This window comes from Prenolepis imparis, unplaced genomic scaffold, assembly GCF_030444845.1.
Source record: "Prenolepis imparis isolate NDT839.2.m4 unplaced genomic scaffold, iyPreImpa1.0 SCAF_13, whole genome shotgun sequence".
NCBI classification, from domain to species: Eukaryota; Metazoa; Arthropoda; class Insecta; order Hymenoptera; family Formicidae; genus Prenolepis; species Prenolepis imparis.
Window position 1 is genome coordinate 8,853,358 of NW_028141171.1, and position 17,651 is coordinate 8,871,008.

Sequence of the window (17,651 nt, forward strand, 5' to 3'; positions counted from 1 at the left end):
TCTATTTATAATATATATAATATATATATTTTTTTAAATCGCTCTTTGTGTATTTTCTGGGACAAAGAATGTAATAGTATCGATGTTAATTTTCAAAACGTTATTTTTTTTCGGCTCATTTTCTAAATACTCGTTTTTCGTAATTCGAGAATTTTTCAAACTCGCGCACGTATATACGTGTGCGATTTACTTTCGATCCTTACATTCAAAGTAATTGTTCACAAAGTTCAATAAACGCATTCTCTCTCTCTCTTTCACACAATATTTTCATTTAACATTTGACAGCGGTCCGACAAGGCAGGTCGCTTCATTATTTTCGTTCTAGCACGGTCATCGTTACCATTCGTTCTTATATCGCTTTGAGCGCCATACAATATATATAAAGCGTTCGTTCCGGACGAACCTATCCACGCATAATCATACGGGAATCAAAGTATTCAAAATACCGAGCAGCGCACAAGCGCGAAAAGAGTTCACGAGTCCTGTCTTTTATTTTGTCACTTCCGTATCGAGCGCGTTTTTTTTTTTTTTTTTTCTTCACGCTTGCTTAGGATGCGCGACGGGCGCGGACGGTTCCGAGCGGAAACACGACAGAAGGAAACCGGTGTACATGAGGAAGAGAATGGTGATGGCGATCAGCATGTACATGTAGATGTTCAATTCCGGCTGTCGATATCTGTTTTTGCGCAGCCACTCGAGAACATCCTGTTCATTGTGCAGATCACCTAGGGAGTAAGAATTGATGGAAACATATAACTGACGGGAAATGCGACTAAAAATATTTCTGTTCTGATCAAAGATATTTTCTACGATATCTCTTACCTCTGTAGATACTAGGGAATCGTTTGCGAAAATAGACGAGAGCTGGTAGCTTGGTAACTCCCCATTTCCTAGCGTATCTGGGATCTGCCATTTTAACGAATGTAATGTCCAGATTGTCAATCTCGCCGTCGATCTCCTCCAGTTTCTCGTCCACATCCTCGCTTTCTTGACTATCGTGTTCGTCTGAAGATGATGAACGTAATGGTAGACGATTTGATCGTTAAATTCAATGGCGTTAATTTATAATTCTGGTAATTTTTTCTGTTTACTCACAAAAGAAGACCGCAAGGAACTCGTTCTCGTCCAACAACTTATCTAGCATTTTTTTGTTAACTTCCTCGATTTCATTTTTGATCTCAAATACATCTTGAGAAGTGAGCCACTGCAGGATCTTGTCTTCTTGCATGAGATCACCGTCGTATGTGAGTGGCGTTTTCTTTCGGAAATACACGAGGGATGGAACGTTTAGAATGCCATATTTTTCGGCAGCTTCCGAGTTAGAGATCTTGACGAAGTCGATACCAAAAAGATCGGCTTCGCCGTCGATTTTCTCCAATGCTTCCATGATTTCGTCACATTCCGGACAGTCTTCATCATCTAGAAAATATAGAAAAAAAATACAAATATTTATATTTCGAAATAATAAGAGTGTCTCTTACTAAAATTTGTTTGAACCGTGAAGAAGAAAGAAAAAAATACGTAGTTCAAAATAGATACGCGCTTAATAAGGAACAAAAAATTCGATAAAATGAGATTAATAACTTACAAAAGAAAACAGCTAAGAAGGGAGATTCATCGAGAAGTCTCTCCAACATTCTCTCGTTGACGGATTCTATTTCATCGGCCAGTTCTCGATTGTCATCGTCGATTAGCCACTCGAGGACCGATTCTTCGTTTTGAAGGTCCCCTAACGCGCACGTAATATTTCAAAATTTTATATATTCTTATTTATTAAAGAATAACAAGAATAACAAGAATATTAAAATATAAATAATAGATGATCGAACCTTCGAAGAGTAGAGGATTGCCATTTCGGAAATAGACGAGCGCCGGAAACGTTTTGATCGAATATCGCTTCGCCAGCTGCAGGTCTAGAATTTTCACCATATGAATACCAAATACGTCACACTCATCGTCTATCTTTTCCAAACCCTCCAAAATTTCGTCGCATATATGACAGTTTTGCTTAGCTGTGATAAAGACATTAACGTTATATTTATTTTATTATATATAAATAATCGCCACTCTTATTCTTCGAGAGTAATTAACTTAGTTCAATTAACTTACTGAAATAAACCGCTAAATATTGTGTTTCCTCAACGGATGTTTCTAGCATAACTCTTGTGATCAGTTCTATCCGATCTTCCGTTCTTTGAGTAATCAACCATTGTAACACCTCCTCTTCCACAGAGAGATCACCTATAAAAGATAATCGTTAATAAAATAGATTGAGAAAGGTAATCATACCAAATTACAGACCTGCGAACACATTTGGCGTTTGTTTCTCGAAATAGACTAATATTGGAAAGTCCGTCACCCCGTAATCTTCGGCTACCTTGAAATCCTATAAAAAGAAAAGACAGAGAGAAAGAGAGAGGGAGGGAAAGATTTTTTTTGCACTAGTCTTTGTTTTCGAGATTTCTATGCAAAATTATTGCCTTTTCGTTAATCGATACAAAATAAATAGTATAAATACAAAGTAAGGAAGACGTCAAGTCGTTGATTTATCTATTATCTATTTTACTTATCGTATTTTACTTACTTGCGTTTTCACGAACGTGATGCCGTGTCTGTCGCAATCGTCATCGATGTTCTCCAATTCCTCGAGTATTGCCACGCATTGCGTACAATCGTCGGGATCTGAAGGGAGATTTTATTATTATCGAATCCTCATTGAAAATTCGCGATCTCGAATAGTCTACTTCAACAATATAAAGAGGCACTTTTAATACTAAATACTAAAAGATCACACATCGATATCGTTGATGCGAATGTAGTCTACTCGATACGAAGGAGAAATCTGCTAGATACAAGGCAAGTACACGTGATGAAGGGTCAATAGTATTGCAACAATCGGATCAACAAATTACACATGTGATGTTTGAACTCTCAGCGATATTAAAGCATTTGATATCATTGATAAGACTAACAATAAATGAAAAAGAATTTTGCATGCTCATCGGGATCTGTAGGTCACTACTGCTTGGCTGCGTGTTCTGTTCTCATGTTGCATGCTTTGCTCTCGTGCACGTGCACCTGTGTAACTGTGTAATTGTTGTACATAATAATACATCGGAGAAAGAAAGAGAGAGAGAGAGAGAAAAAAAAAGAAAGGAGTACATTGTTTCTTGGAGAAAGCGTCCTATGAATATACGGCCTGGAAAATGACGGTTCTACGTCCAATTCTTTATTAGTTATAAAATGAAAATAATCGAAAAAACACTGATAATTAAAAGTAAACCGTTTCAAATGCATACATTTTTTTTTTTAACATGTGAAATTTATTTATATTGATATCTTAATTATCATGATGTCAAGTTTTATAGAAAATAGTATCGAATAGAAAACATATACACAATTATCATGTTAATCATCAGTATTCCTTCATAATCTCTTATGAAAAAGCGCATGCACTATAATACTACGCGTACAATTTTTTCGAATTCTAACAAAGTTTGCATATATCGCACGCTCGAGCACGGAGAAAAAAGTTTGCTGGCACAGCATATTCTATATTGTCATAGTAAATTTCATCAATTATTATATGGATATAATAAAAGGAATTATTAAAAAATATTCGCTAAAAATAAGTTATATTGCATCTGCGAAATTATTTTGCTAATAATAATAAAAAGAATCGCCAAAAGAATAACAATTGATTATAAAATGCATTTATTAAGAGAAAGACTATTTTGCAGCAAATTTGTTTTATCAATTCTTAAATTTATATTCAACAATTTTTCTATCTTATCAACAGATTCTGTTGCAATATTAATTAATTAGTGATAACAAAATTATGGTATAGAATGTAATTTTTGCTGTGACAGCTAATTTCTTTTTCCCCGTCTGTACTTTGTGAGAGATTGATCTAGGCTGTGATTGAAAGAACTATAATCTGGAACATAGACTATAAACCATAGAGAGATGGAGGGAGAGCAAAAATAGAGAAAGATAGAGAGATAGCAAGGAAGCTCAGGGCCTATTGTTAAATTTTGCTCTTGCTTTGATCTGTTGTACCATCGACATCCTCGGACGCATCTCCATGTTCCGCGGTCTTGTGCTCCTGCTTGTGGCGCATCTGCTTGCGGTACGTTTTTGATTGGCACATGTCGCAAAGCGTTCTGTTCCCTACGGCATTAGTACACAATGTGTACGGCATCGGAGCAATAATTAGACGGCGGGAAGTAACATATAGAACGAGGGATGATCAAATAAGCGGGCGGGCAATTAATTTGTTAGCACTTTTTCAGTTACGTGTAATTATATAATATTAGGATTAATTTAACGATATATAAAGATTAGGAAATACGAGAGGGGAGGAAAGAAAAAAAAAAAAAAGATATATAGACATATAAGAACGTAGCGTGCAACACTACTCTATTGATTTGTTCCTCGAGATAATAATCATATATATTATATCAGTTAGAAACGCGAATAATGATACTAGAAATAAAAAATAGATCGAACATCACCCATTCACCCCCGTGATCCCGTGAAAATTATTCACTTTACAACTTACAGAAATACACGGCTAAAGACTCCGATTCTCGTATCAAATTTAGAAGGTCCTCGCCTTCCAGAGCTTCAATTACCTCACCGGACGGGTCTTTTTGCGTCAACAACCACTGCAAAATTTGCTCCTCTTCGTACAGATCACCTGTCAAAAAAAAATATATATATATTTTTTTAAAAATTTTCTATTTTTATATCTCTTTCTAATCAATAAGAAATTTGAGTAATTTGTCTCGTACCTGCATATATAACTGGTTCTTTTGATCCCATCTTAAAGAATAGAATAGCTGGTAATGCGAACACACCATACTGTTTGGATAGTTGTTTGTCATCGATTTTGACGAATTTAATACCGGCTCCGTCGGCTTCATCGTCGATATGTTCGATCTCCGCCAATACTCGGCCACACTGTTTGCAGTCGTTGCTGTCTAAAACATACGCGCAAGGTATTAAAGAAAGGATAAATGCAAGAGAACGCTAATTGCGTGCGTTAAATATTATATTACACTAACACTCACAGAAAAATACAGCTAGATAGTCGGTCGATTGTCGAACTTTTTGAAACATCTTCTTGTTGATACGCTCTATGTGATCGGTGAGTTCCATATTTTCCGGATTGGTCAACCAATCGAGGATTTCCTCCTCGTCATCGATGTCACCGTCGTAATTAATATTCTTACTCTTGCGGAAGTAAGTGATACCAGGTGGATTTCGAAAGCCGTATTTCTTTGCCATTAATCGATCCTTCATTCTGACGATCTTTATTCCGTACTCTGCAGCCTCGTCGTCAATTAGCTCGATATGTCTAAGCACCCTGGGACTCTCTGGATCCTCCTCTTTGTCTGAATTTTTTTATAATTTTTTTATATCGTAATATATAAAATTTCAAGTAATCGTATTTCTTATATAATATTTTGATTATATATAAGTTCTTTTATTTTTTTCAATAGCTATTAAATATATTTTTAGTAACCGAATGTGTGTGCAAATTATAGTATTTAAAAGGATAAGATAAAGATAAATATAAAAAGGAAAAACCAATTATTTTGTCATTTTTGTGCGAAATATGTCGATTAAAACTTGTTCCTTACAAAATATAACAGCGAGAAATTCTTTTGTCTCGATGTATTTGATGAAAGTCTCACGATCAATCTCTTCTATGCTCTCGTCGGTCTTCTGTTTCACCATCCATTCAAGTACTTCAGTCTCATCAAGGAGATTACCTAAATGTTATATATTGGCTCAATTGATTACTTATTAGTCAGTTATTTGTTTATTAGAGTTGGATTAGTGTCGAAATAAAGAAGTTTTCGACAAGAAATTCATAATTCTTTATGAGACAGAGATGTTTGCAATTAGTCTTCTAATATCTTAAAATATTTTTTTAAAAAAAGATTTTTAAAATTATTTTAAATATTAATAATAAATCTTTAAAACCATTGAAGAGAATGTGTATAATCGAGCTTTTTACAATTTTTTCAAAATTGAAATTTTATATATTACGTAGATATGTACAAAATAATTATTTTAAATGTAAAATATAGATAAAATTTTAGGATAATAGCTTTAGGATGAATTTAGCACACAGAAAAATAATGAATATAATTTGTACAAAAATTTTGTCTTACCTGTTTTTGTTTTCGAATTTTACGCGTTTTCGAGTTTCAATATTTCTCATTATAAACTGAGCTGAGCATAATTTATCTTAACTGTTTATTATAAATGTTTTATTCTTTATGTATGTAACTTTATTATTTCAGAGTATTTTTATGTTTTTGTTTTATGAATCACTTCAATTTTATTCTCTGGATAAGAGTAAGATATATGAAATATTTTAAATGAATTTTAGTTTGTATTTGAATAAGTGATAATGGCAAATTGTACACAAATGCAAATATAACAGACATCTTTGAAGACAGATTTTTGTAAAGACATTATGCCTAGCTCAGTACATATTGAAAAATATTCGTAAGTCTATTATCACATTAATTTATTTTATTAAAAAATAACATGTCAACACAACAATAATTTTATTAAAATTGACGCTGTTCTGGAATGGCTATTCATATATTCCTATCAATTTTCTATAAAATTGTCTTATCATTTAATTAAAATGTGGAAAGACTTTTGCAATTAACTTACCCTCTTAATACGATGATCACCATATAAAATTAAAAAAAATTGCACGTATACTTAATTTATTAAAGACTACTACTATTTATATATATTATGAATTAGATGCAAATCTTTATTTAGAAAAGATTTGAAAACTAGTGGACACTGAAACAAATATTTGAACTTGTTTAGAGATTACATGAAAAAATAAATAGAAATAACTTATAGAGAAATAAACTTATTTTGATAACTTGATACAGATTAACAAATATTATACAAGTGTTTAAGAATAAGAATAAAAGTGATCAAAATTTTTACAAATGTTAACATATTTCGTTGGATATAGTATAAATATTCTGTATGTGTGTACTTTCCGTGTTTTTATAAATTCTATCATAGTTAATGTAATTATCCTTTCACGTGAAATTCTTTAAATATGAGAATTCATAATTTTTTCTTTGGATATTCTACAATGAATTCGAGATTTATAACAAAACATTATTGCATCAGGGATTGCATGTAAGCGTACAATATAATAATGAAGCCTGTACCATTATTAATGATGGTGGGCAAAGCAAATACAAAGGATATTAGGAAATGTATTTATTGTTATCGTATAATATCGACTTTTATTATCGTATATACATACTGTTCTTATGCGAATAACGAGGACTTATTGACTCGCACGCAACGTTTACGTGCGATAAATTCACGACGTCTGATAATCATGATCACAGATACACAGTGTGACAAATTAATTTTGCATTGATCGCAAAATCCTCATCCGTTTGTGACGCGATGAATTTCTCTAGAGTATCTAAAATGATCGATTTTTCGCTTCTATACGTCAGAATATAATATTATTACGTGTATCTCACTTGTAATTTGACAGTTTCGAGGATGATGATGTGCTTGTATCTTGCACAGATTATCGGAGCGATAAAACGGTGAATACAAGTAACGAGGTATTTCAATGTTTAATAAATAAATAAATAAATAAACACCTCTCTATAACGTGGTTTCTTCGCACGATCTAATCGTGCATCGTCGAAAGGTCATTCTTCATTTACATTTTGTGTCGGTTTTTATGCAATTACGTGTCGGTTTTAAGCTAAATAAGCGATTAGTAGTAGTGAAAGCAACTATTAGAGAAACTCACGTGAGCCTCGGTGTAAAGAACCATAAAATATTATAAAGAGAAAGCAGGATATATTTATGTCGGGACTAAAAAGTAGAAACGTTTTAAGTAAGAAACAATACATACAATTATGTATTCGCAATTTGTAAGAGACTTTCATTTCTAATGTTGTAATGTATTTTCTTATATACGATAGTTCTTATAAATCCTGAAATTTCAAGGATGAGATCGCGATATTGATGATAATGATAGTTTTTATTTTAATAACTATTGCAATGCTAAAATATTTTAAAATTTTAGCAATTTCAATATCATTAAATATATCATTAAATTTGTAATAATTTGGCAAGTCTGAATTTCTCTTTAGAATAAAAAATTGATATGAAAACACTATAAGAATTCCGTATCATTAAGAAATTTCGTCATTAATAAATTATAGACAAGACATTTATTTATAGAGTTTCGAGTTAACTCTGGGCCTCAATTTTTTTTTTCATATTCTTAAGATTTTTTGTCTTATGAAAATAAGGAAGGAGAAAGTTAGATTAGCCTCAGAGTAAGATAGGTTTAGTTAGAGAAAAATTAATCTCATGTGTTAAACTAATTGCTAGAGCGTGTACCGTAAAATCTAGGTAGAACATTATGATGATCTCGGCAACACTGACTTATACCCTACATCCTTCATCTTTTTCTCTTTTTCCGTCTATACTATAAAGTTCTACCCCTTACAAATATTACCGATGAAATGCAACAGAAGGTGGTATCGCTCTTTGTGACGTTAACGGGTTAACGAGTAAAACAAAACCGATAAAATTCAGCGTTAGACAATAATCGGATATTAAAGATCAAAAACTCTATATAAGAAATGCAATATTGCGAGAATAATTCTGTCTTTTGCGTGATTATCGACAGATATTTATACCGGACTGATCATTTATCAAATGTTATTCTTCTCGAATATCTTTAATGTCATATATATACATACTCAATATATTGTAAATTTTTCTATAATGTCCTTTTATCGAATATGTTTCTGAGCCATCAGAATTGTTACGTATTATTAGAATCTCGCAGATATTTATTTACTTTTCTGCGCGTAACACACGGATGAACACATCGAGAAGAAAGATGACGATATCATTTACTATAATATAGCGACAAAGATGGCATTGTATTATGATGCTAATAAAACGCTGACGCGATAATAACGAGAACGTTAATGAGTCTGCGGACGAACACGATGGATGGACGATAATTGTAATCGACGACGATGATAGGTGATGATAGAGGCGATGTTAAATGACAACGAGGCATTTTGTTTCTTTAAGAAACGTGAAATCATTACTCGCTCAATGGCGATATTTTTTTGTTTTGGTTCCTGTCCGGTTTAACTGTTCCTCGTATATAGCTTCTTCCGTCACCGCGCGCACTTTCTCATCGCATTTTTTTTTCTTCATTCGATCACCAGTTTGACCATAATTGTAGTAGGCGAGTAGTACTCTTTCTTCATTCCCTAATCGTCGTTCACAGCTCGATCTCGCGCATCCGGACGCCGATGTGCGTGTCGGTCGTTTAGACCTTCATGAGGTAAGGGATTCCAGCTATAACTGTAACAGCCCACAACCCCGACCCAACTCTCAGTGAGAGGATAGACAAATCATTCTCACGTATATGCTTTTCACATTGCGCCTTTACATATTAACTACAATCTTGTCATCGGTTCTTCTTCAACGATGATGTTCGTTCGAGGGGACCTGCGTTTCGAATTCGAATTCAAAGCGGATGTTTCGAATCGATCAAAAAACTCGGGAGAAATTACACTTGTAAAGGAGAAATTTACGCGTTTAGAACACAGAGCTAAATTCGCGAGTTGTTCCCTCGAGCGATCGTATCATCGAGGCGAAGATTATTTTATGAGATTTCAATGAGAGTTACGCGCAATTTATTATTTACAAACTCGTCAATTAAGAGGAGTGATTTTTCATAATTCGTAAATATAGCCTCAGCCCCGTCGCCGAAGCATTGAGTCTCATTACACGATAATAAATTACATTTTCCGATTGATCGGCCGTGCCGTTGATTATTCGATAGGTGGTTCGATAAGTTTTAACGAATCGTTAGGCGGAAGGATCCAGCCGCCGGTGCCAGCCGCGTAGACGTGTCACGTGTCTTGGATCGTCTTGCTCATCCGGAAGTTGCGCGTCGTTGATGCTCTTCATGGACCGCGCGAGACCCGCGAGGTACCTGCGTCCGAGATACGAAGACGAAGAGTCAGGTGTCTTATCTCCGCTACGAATCTTCTCGCGCGGGTGGCTCGGACTTAGAAAATCTTTCTTCGAGTCCACTCGTTCCCCCTATTTTCTCCTCTCCCTCCCTCCCACCTCATTGTTTATTACGCTAAGTATCTATTATCTTTATCGGTCGCTATCTTTTCGTTAAAAAGATGTTTCTCGTTAAATCGCTGCCCACCGCAGACGCGCGGCGTATAATCGGCTGTCGCTGATCGTTCTTGCCTTTGAATTTACGATTTATTCGTATATGTTCTGTCACACTGGATTTTGTTCCGAACAAGTTGATGCGACGATTTTTTGTATCGATGAAAATTTATTCTCCTCGGTGAATATATGCTTACGTTATGTCGAAGCGGATCGACGGAGCACGCGTATGTGGGCAGCCATTTAACTTTTTTCACACACATAGCTGATTATAATATTTACCGCTTCCAAAAAATCCTTTCTTGGTTTTGGACTTGGATTCCTTTGCGTCGGCGTCGACTTTCGATATCGTCGCTAATTTTTTGCTATCCTTGACCGTGAGCTTGTTTATCGGCTTCAGAGCCGGCAGTTGTGGCTTATCCGTACTACCGGTACCTTGCAATTTGCGCTTGTCCTTGGCAATCGGACTGATTTTGGTGACCTTGGCGACCTTGGTGCTGTGGGCGAGCTTGGCAGGACAGCACTGGTAGGGCTCATAGGAGGGAATCTTGGGTTTCGCGGTTTTACCTCCCATCCCGATGTAGAAACAGCCGTCGCCTGCAGTAAGCAAATATACAACGAGTCAGATACAAAGAGTATGAGAAAAATTTGTAAGAATTGGCTAGCCTATGACTGATTGGTCTCGTCGCACGAGTCAATCTAAGTAAGTAAATGGAACATGGATAAAATGATAATTGAATGAGGGAATAAATGGGCAAAATGACAAAAAGAAAATGAGGAAAAGAAGAAGTGAGAGAGAGAAAGAAAGAGATAAACGAGACATTGGAAACAAGAAAGAGAGAATCGAGGAGAAACGAAAATATATTGACTCGTGCGATCTCGACGTTGCTAGCGTATAAAGAATGTTCCACTGCAATCTTAATTGCTTAGCAAAAGCCAAACGTGCATGTTTTTAATAGACAATGTTTTAATAGAGAATCTCGCGGCGAGTCGACGACTCTTTCTAGCAATTTTAAAACGTGAACCAGCCTCCTTTTCGATCATATTTAATAGCATTTTTTATAATGTATTATTTTTATATGTATATATAGCTTAATATTTACAATCTCGCGTAATATCTTACGTTAAATGCGGAAAACTCTGTCGTAACGAAAAAAAATTATCAAAATTTGCCGTAATACTACGCGAACCATGTCACATTAATCGAAAATGCCTCCTCCGTTCTCATTTTTTATTTACTCTTTCGGAGACTAGTCCGATTTTTCTCGACTCGGAATATGCTGCAGACGACAGCTGTCAATTACACAGGAACTATCGGCTCGCTTTGGAGATGCCCGTATTATAGCGGATGAAAATGCGACCGAGACTGGAGCTTCGCATAAATCTCGCAATATGTAAATTTTAGATAAGAAACAAACTAAACTTGATTACATTTTGTGAATAATATAAATTACAATATATAATTATCAAATAAATACAAATTTTGCAATATATTATATTATCAGTTTAAAATCTTTTTTTATTACAAGTTTTTATGCGAGAATTCATTGCGAATTAAGAATGCTTCACGACGACTCGGTCGCATGGCTCCATCAATAAAAGAGATTGTTATAAGGCGGGCATGCATTACGCGAGAAAAATTTGGAAATCTTGAGGAACCTCTAATGATCGAATGGGAAGGAAAGTCGAGGTATAGGATGCACTTTGCAGGTGTGAGTAGAGAAAATAATAACGTTCACATGCAGGTATGTCCTACACGGTTCAGCTCTACCGTGAATGGTGAGTGAATAGCCATGTTTCATCTAAATTATATTGTTATGATCAATACCAATCGGTCTATTGGCACATTATATGTATCTCTACTACTTTTGAGATATCATCTTTCTTTCGCGCAACACAAAGCCCGTCACACTTCGATCTCACGTGAGCTCCTCTTCGGCCTCCTGGGTTGTCGTTGGACCTTTACCTTTGTCCAGGATTTTCTTCAGGGCTTTGTTCAATTTTTTATTGTTATCTTCGCTATCTTCGTCGTCGTCATCATCATCATTATCATCATCATTATTATCATTATCATCATCGTCGTCGTCTTCATCATTATCCTCATCATCGTCATCGTCTTCGTCATCGTCATCGTCGTCATTGTCTTCGTCATCGTCATCGTCGTCTTCGTCTTCGTCGTCTTCATCATCGTTGTCTTCGTCATCGTCGTCTTCGTCGTCATCATCATCATCATCATCATCATCATCATCATTATCATCATCATCATCATCGTCATTGTCATCATCACGATCACTATCATTACCTGCATATTAACGGGATCATGGATAATATATAGCACGATTGAAAGTCAAATTGTGTACGTAGGTTTTTTGTGATCGATATGGCCTCGGTCCAAAGGGATGACATGCATTTTAGAATGACAAACATTATTGACGCACCACATTAAACATTTTCGCAATATTGTTACATACGTAATAATTGTTATATTATGTAAAAAAAAGGAAAACTGATATTATTTATCCCCCCAAAAATCTTTTGTCTCATAGGTTTACGATAAGTGTTTGGTCATTATACGAATAAATAAGATAAATAAATCAAATAGTATTCAAAACGTAAACACGTGTCGTAAAGCAATCGTGCTTATAGAAAATTACAAATATAAGATCATCGTATATGATCTAAAGACATGACATAATATGCAAATAAGGTATCAATAAGTAGAAAATATTGGCATTAATATCAATTGTCGAAGTTGTACACAATTTATATTATAAATGATATCAATATCATTTATACATTTTTGTATTATGTTTTTTTTTTTAAATAAGATATGCTTTACCGAAGTGTTACTAATTCGTAAAACAACTCGCGATTTGAATCTTATGAATGAAATAAATTACAAAAGTTTCGTTAAATGCAAAGACAAAAAACAAAAAAAAAGAAATAGAAACAGCCGTTATTAATGCACGCGGAAAGCTGCGAAAAATAAAGCTAAAGATATTTTACTCACGAGATCATTATTAGTAATCCGGCGGTGAAGCGCCGTGACAATTTTCTTTCGCGAAATTATAGCTTCGAGAAAATTTGCACGACCCATCACCGCCAATATACGAAGTGTTCTGCATTATTGCATTGATGCAGCTGCATACTAGTGCGTAACGAAAAAGAGAGAGGCACAAGTAAGTCATAAGCTTGCGACTGCGCCTTTAAATGCATTGTGCCGTGATGAAAAAGTTATATGGCTAGCGTATGCATATTGAAAACAAAAATCCACTTTATATTTCAACGATTTTCTTGACATTTCGTGACTTTTTTTTTGATCGAACTCTTTTTGAGACTCGAAAGCATGCATCGCGCCGTTAAATGGACAAAAAAAATATTATAGGAACTTTCTTAGACTCGACGTGTGATTTGATTTTTTTTTCTTTTCCACGATTGCGATCATGGTGATCGTGATGGTGGTAATGTGATCGGGGTGATCACCACGGCGTGAGTGTTGTACTCGTAGCCCGGTGGTATAGTCACGACCGAGATTAACGTCACAAAGAACAGTACACCAGTAATAATAATTATCATCCTAGAAATCTCCTTACTTTTTTGTTCGATTAGCCATTCCAGAACTCTGTCCTCGTTCTTAAGATTACCTACAAAAGGCACACACGCGTATCAGGATCAGCCGGATTCGATGATGCACCGAGATCGCATCGGTGGAAGGTTTCGTTATCGCTTTATCGACGCGGAAGTTGCTGAAAGGAACATGCTAAGTCGCTCTTCATCGTATCATATCATGTTAATTATAAAAAATTAATATTTACTGAATAATTCACGAAAAGTAACAGTGCGTATTATATACATCTGATAATGCGTATTATATACATCTGAATTATTATAATATAAAACAAAACATATTTTCATTTAATACGTTTGATTTTTTTATGACAATTTTATTTTTGTTTGAATCTCTTTGTTAATTAACACAAATTTATTTTGAGAGCGTACGTAGAAGAGTGACTTAATAAAGGGGAGAACGCGTAGTAGAGCACAAAGTGCTCGATCTTGCTTTCATTCTACAGAAAACTAAGATCATATAGCGAGGACGGGGTGATAATAAAAAGCAAAAAATGGAGCCTTTCGGCACTTACCGTCGTACATGATGGGAACTCCGGTCTCGTAGTAAACGAGAGCCGGAAAGGAGAATACGCCGATTTCAGCCGCCAGTTTAGCATCGTTTGATTTGACGAATTGAATACCGTGTTTATCAGTATCATCGTCAATTGTTTCTAACTCCTCCAGGATCTCCGTGCAGGATTCACATTTGTCATCGTCTGTTAAATAATTTATCATGCATATATATAATGCAAATGCACAATGCATATTTATGCAAAAATATAAATCTTTACACTATCATTTCTATTACTATTAATAATTAAAGTTGACATTTTTAAATAAACACTATTTTAGATTTTAGATTTTAGATTTTATCTAAAAAAGAAAAAATATTTTTGTGATTTATTACATAGAATGTCTTTCATTGATAATTTTTTGATTAATTTTAAATCTTGAAATTCGAACATTCTTTTTCCTTTAGTAAAAATATCCAGTGAAGTACATATTATAATAATATAATATATACACACGAATAAATATCAAAAAGATAAAAATTAATACTTACAAAAGAAAACGGCGAGATGTTCAACGTCATTAATGAGAACTTGTAACGTTTTTCTATCGACATTTTCGATAACATCCGGCGTTGTCGTGCGAAGATCGAGAACCCACTCTAAGATCTCTTCCTCGTGCATCATGTCGCCCGAATAAATCTGTCGGAACTTGTGTCTATAAAATGCCAACGCCGGTAGTCCCAGAAGATCATATTCCTTCTCGATTCCCTCGTCGGAGATTTTTACGAAATCGATCTCCTTCTCTTCGCACTCATCGTCGATGTTCTCGAGCTCCTGGAGGATCTTCTGGCTTTTCTTATCGCCTTCTTTGTCTGTAAACAAGCGGTACAATATATCGCGATCAATCAATATAGCGAATACGCTCGATCATATTGCAATTGACGTACAGAAAAAGACGACGACATAGTCGTTCTCGTCGAGAATGTTCTCCAGCATTCTAGCATTGACTTCTTCGATTTTCCCTGGTATCTCCAAAGTATCCTCGTCCGTGATCCAAGACAGTACCTCGTCTTCGTCATCGAGATCGCCGGTGTAGATTAGTGGGTCTTTGTTTCTGAAGAACGCGAGAGTTGGAAAATGTTTGATGCCATATTTCTTCGCTATGACAGTGTCCTCGGTGGTGACGAATATAATGCCCGTTTCGTCGAGTTCATCATCGATGTTTTCTAATTCGTCGAGAATACTGTCGCATTTCTCTCCTTCTTCACAATTTCCACCTAATGTCATAATTTTAGATTGTTTATATCAAAGCAGAAAGAAATTGCTGTTATTAATAATTTCAACTGCAGTGTCTATCAATATTGATGAAAGAAATGCTTACGGAAATATACTACAACGTATTCGTGGTCCTCTATAAGATCCGTCAATATCTCATCCGTGACTCCCTCGATGGTAGCGCTGTTCTTCTGCTGTATCAGCCATTCAAGGACTTCGTCTTCATTCAGCAGATCGCCCTCGTATATCGCTGGAATTTTATCCTCGAAATATATCAAGGTCGGCAGATGATCGATACCATATTCCTTCGCCTCGGCGTCATTGTCTATACGGACGATGACGATACCCTCTTTCTCCAAGTCGTCATCGATATTCTCCAACTCGTTTAGGATTCTCATGTCTTGTTTATCGTCTTTGTCGTCTACGAAAAGAAATCAGTTCGTTGATTAATATCATTCGTGGCAGCATAACAACATTTATCTAACAAAATAACAGTGAAAGAATATTAAAAATAGAGGTAGAAAGAGCAATCGATCACTTACAAAACAGAACTGCCGTGAACGGCGAGGTCTCTATGAGCTTTTCAATCATTTCGTCCGTCACTTCCGGGATCTCGGCGTGCTTCTTCTGATGCAACAGCCAGCCCAGTATTTGATCCTCGTTCATAAGATCGCCTGCAACGCAATTGAAAAAATTTTTTGAATATTTTCTAATAATCCTTCTAGTTGATTTACATCTCTCGATTTTACGTAAATGATATTCTTCGACAAGACTGACCATCGTAAACATGTGGAATTTGTCGTTCAAAAAGCACTAGAGTAGGAAGCGATTCTATGCCGTACTCTTTCGCCTCGTTTAAGTCACTGATCTTCACGAAGGCTATGTTGTGTTGATCGCAATCGTCGTCGATGTTCTCCAGTTCGCTCAGCACCTTCTGACTCTTCTTTTGATCTTTGTCATCTGTAGAGCGACGATAGAATCAACGATTATGAGCGATATAATTAGACGAACAGTTTTGAACGAGGAAAAACTCAGAAGGACGGAAAGAGATGGAAAGAAAAAAACGCGAAATATATTACTGACAAAAGAGAACAGCTACGAGCGGCATCTTCTCGATAACCATGTCGAGCATTTCGTCCGTGACGTCTTCGATTTGGTCGGCCTTTTGCTGTTGCTCCAACCATTTGAGCACCCTCTCCTCGTCCTCGAGATTGCCCTGATATATCATCGGAATGCCTTTCTCGAAGTAAAGCATCGCAGGTAGTTTCTCGATGCCGTATTCCTTAGCCTCCTCCGAACTGTCAATTTTCACGAATGTTACGCCGAGCTGATCGCACTCGTCATCGATGTTCTCCAACTCGTTGAGAACTCTCTGCGACTTCCGATCGTTGTTGTCGTCTGTGATCATTACGAATATATCCTAATATCATTTGTATAGATCGGTTTTAGTGCGAGACTTTCGCGAGCAACTTACAGAAGAGCACGGCCAAGGTCTTTCCGTCTTTGATGAGACGATCCAGCATCTCATCGGTGACGTCTTCGATCTCATCCTTTTCAAGTTGCGACAATAGCCATTCCAGAATTTCATCCTCGTTTTCTATATCTCCTGCAATCATAGAATTACTTAATCTCGAATCGAATTATTTATCTACAGATCTATTTTTTGTAAATTTTTCATCTTTATTGGCTTAAATGTAATGTATATCTGAAATTATATTTTCGACATTATTTATATATAGATATATATATTTATATAAATGAGAGAGAGAAAGGTGCTATCTCTGGTGTCCGAATGTTCGATTCACCTACCCACCGTCGTAAACATTTGGTATCTGCTTCTCGAAATAGACAATCGCAGGTAAATTGTCGATTCCGAATTCTCCCGCCGCCTTCTCGTCGTCGATCTTCACAAATTGAATCCCGTGCTTGTCGCAGTCGTCGTCAATCTTTTCCAGCTCGTTTAGGACCTGCATAGAGTCCTCGTCACCGTGATCGTCTGCAAACACGATGTCG

The 17,651-nt window shown here is 35.7% G+C and overlaps 3 protein-coding genes across 7 annotated transcripts in view; 1 reads left to right on the forward strand and 2 right to left on the reverse strand.

Moving 5' to 3' along the window:
* The window catches only part of LOC145944576 (uncharacterized), a 67,723-nt gene that overhangs the window by 2,546 nt on the left and 47,526 nt on the right, over positions 1–17,651 (forward strand). The window lies entirely within an intron of this gene.
* Hlk (hulk) overlaps positions 23–17,651 on the reverse strand; it is a 31,362-nt gene continuing 13,733 nt past the window's right edge. The window contains exons 6-27 of one of the 4 annotated variants that reach the window (XM_083053585.1): positions 17,452–17,634; positions 17,113–17,244; positions 16,722–17,036; positions 16,416–16,598; positions 16,181–16,312; positions 15,745–16,059; positions 15,311–15,640; positions 14,915–15,235; positions 14,385–14,567; positions 5,646–5,777; positions 5,073–5,396; positions 4,794–4,982; positions 4,562–4,699; positions 4,045–4,170; positions 2,585–2,682; positions 2,302–2,386; positions 2,110–2,241; positions 1,830–2,012; positions 1,589–1,729; positions 1,096–1,419; positions 823–1,005; positions 23–725 (exon numbers count right to left, since the gene is read on the reverse strand). In XM_083053585.1, the coding sequence (XP_082909711.1) occupies positions 538–725; positions 823–1,005; positions 1,096–1,419; positions 1,589–1,729; positions 1,830–2,012; positions 2,110–2,241; positions 2,302–2,386; positions 2,585–2,682; positions 4,045–4,170; positions 4,562–4,699; positions 4,794–4,982; positions 5,073–5,396; positions 5,646–5,777; positions 14,385–14,567; positions 14,915–15,235; positions 15,311–15,640; positions 15,745–16,059; positions 16,181–16,312; positions 16,416–16,598; positions 16,722–17,036; positions 17,113–17,244; positions 17,452–17,634 (4,337 nt within the window). In that variant the 3' untranslated portion in view covers positions 23–537. The remainder of the gene's footprint in view (positions 726–822; positions 1,006–1,095; positions 1,420–1,588; positions 1,730–1,829; positions 2,013–2,109; positions 2,242–2,301; positions 2,387–2,584; positions 2,683–4,044; positions 4,171–4,561; positions 4,700–4,793; positions 4,983–5,072; positions 5,397–5,645; positions 5,778–14,384; positions 14,568–14,914; positions 15,236–15,310; positions 15,641–15,744; positions 16,060–16,180; positions 16,313–16,415; positions 16,599–16,721; positions 17,037–17,112; positions 17,245–17,451; positions 17,635–17,651) is intronic. The other 3 variants (XM_083053584.1, XM_083053583.1, XM_083053586.1) reach the window with 3 other exon arrangements.
* On the reverse strand, positions 7,261–12,304 carry LOC145944903 (uncharacterized). 2 transcript variants are annotated; one of them, XM_083053588.1, is made up of 3 exons: positions 12,166–12,304; positions 10,525–10,839; positions 7,261–9,414 (listed from the first exon to the last, which is right to left on the reverse strand). In XM_083053588.1, the coding sequence occupies exons 2-3, from the start codon at positions 10,814–10,816 to the stop codon at positions 9,380–9,382; spliced, it is 327 nt and encodes a 108-aa protein (XP_082909714.1). In that variant the 5' UTR covers positions 10,817–10,839; positions 12,166–12,304; the 3' UTR covers positions 7,261–9,379. The 2 variants fall into 2 exon arrangements, with proteins under 2 accessions (XP_082909714.1, XP_082909713.1); XM_083053587.1 differs by lacking the exon at positions 12,166–12,304 and having other exon boundaries at positions 10,525–12,162.

Bases quoted from the DNA above. Each gene is read 5' to 3' on its own strand.
- LOC145944903 (XM_083053588.1), bottom strand. From the start codon at position 10,816: ATGGGAGGTAAAACCGCGAAACCCAAGATTCCCTCCTATGAGCCCTAC. The intron at 9,415-10,524 runs GTAAATATTATA...GGGCTGTTACAG, and splicing joins GAAAGGATTTTTTGGAAGCG to TTATAGCTGGAATCCCTTAC.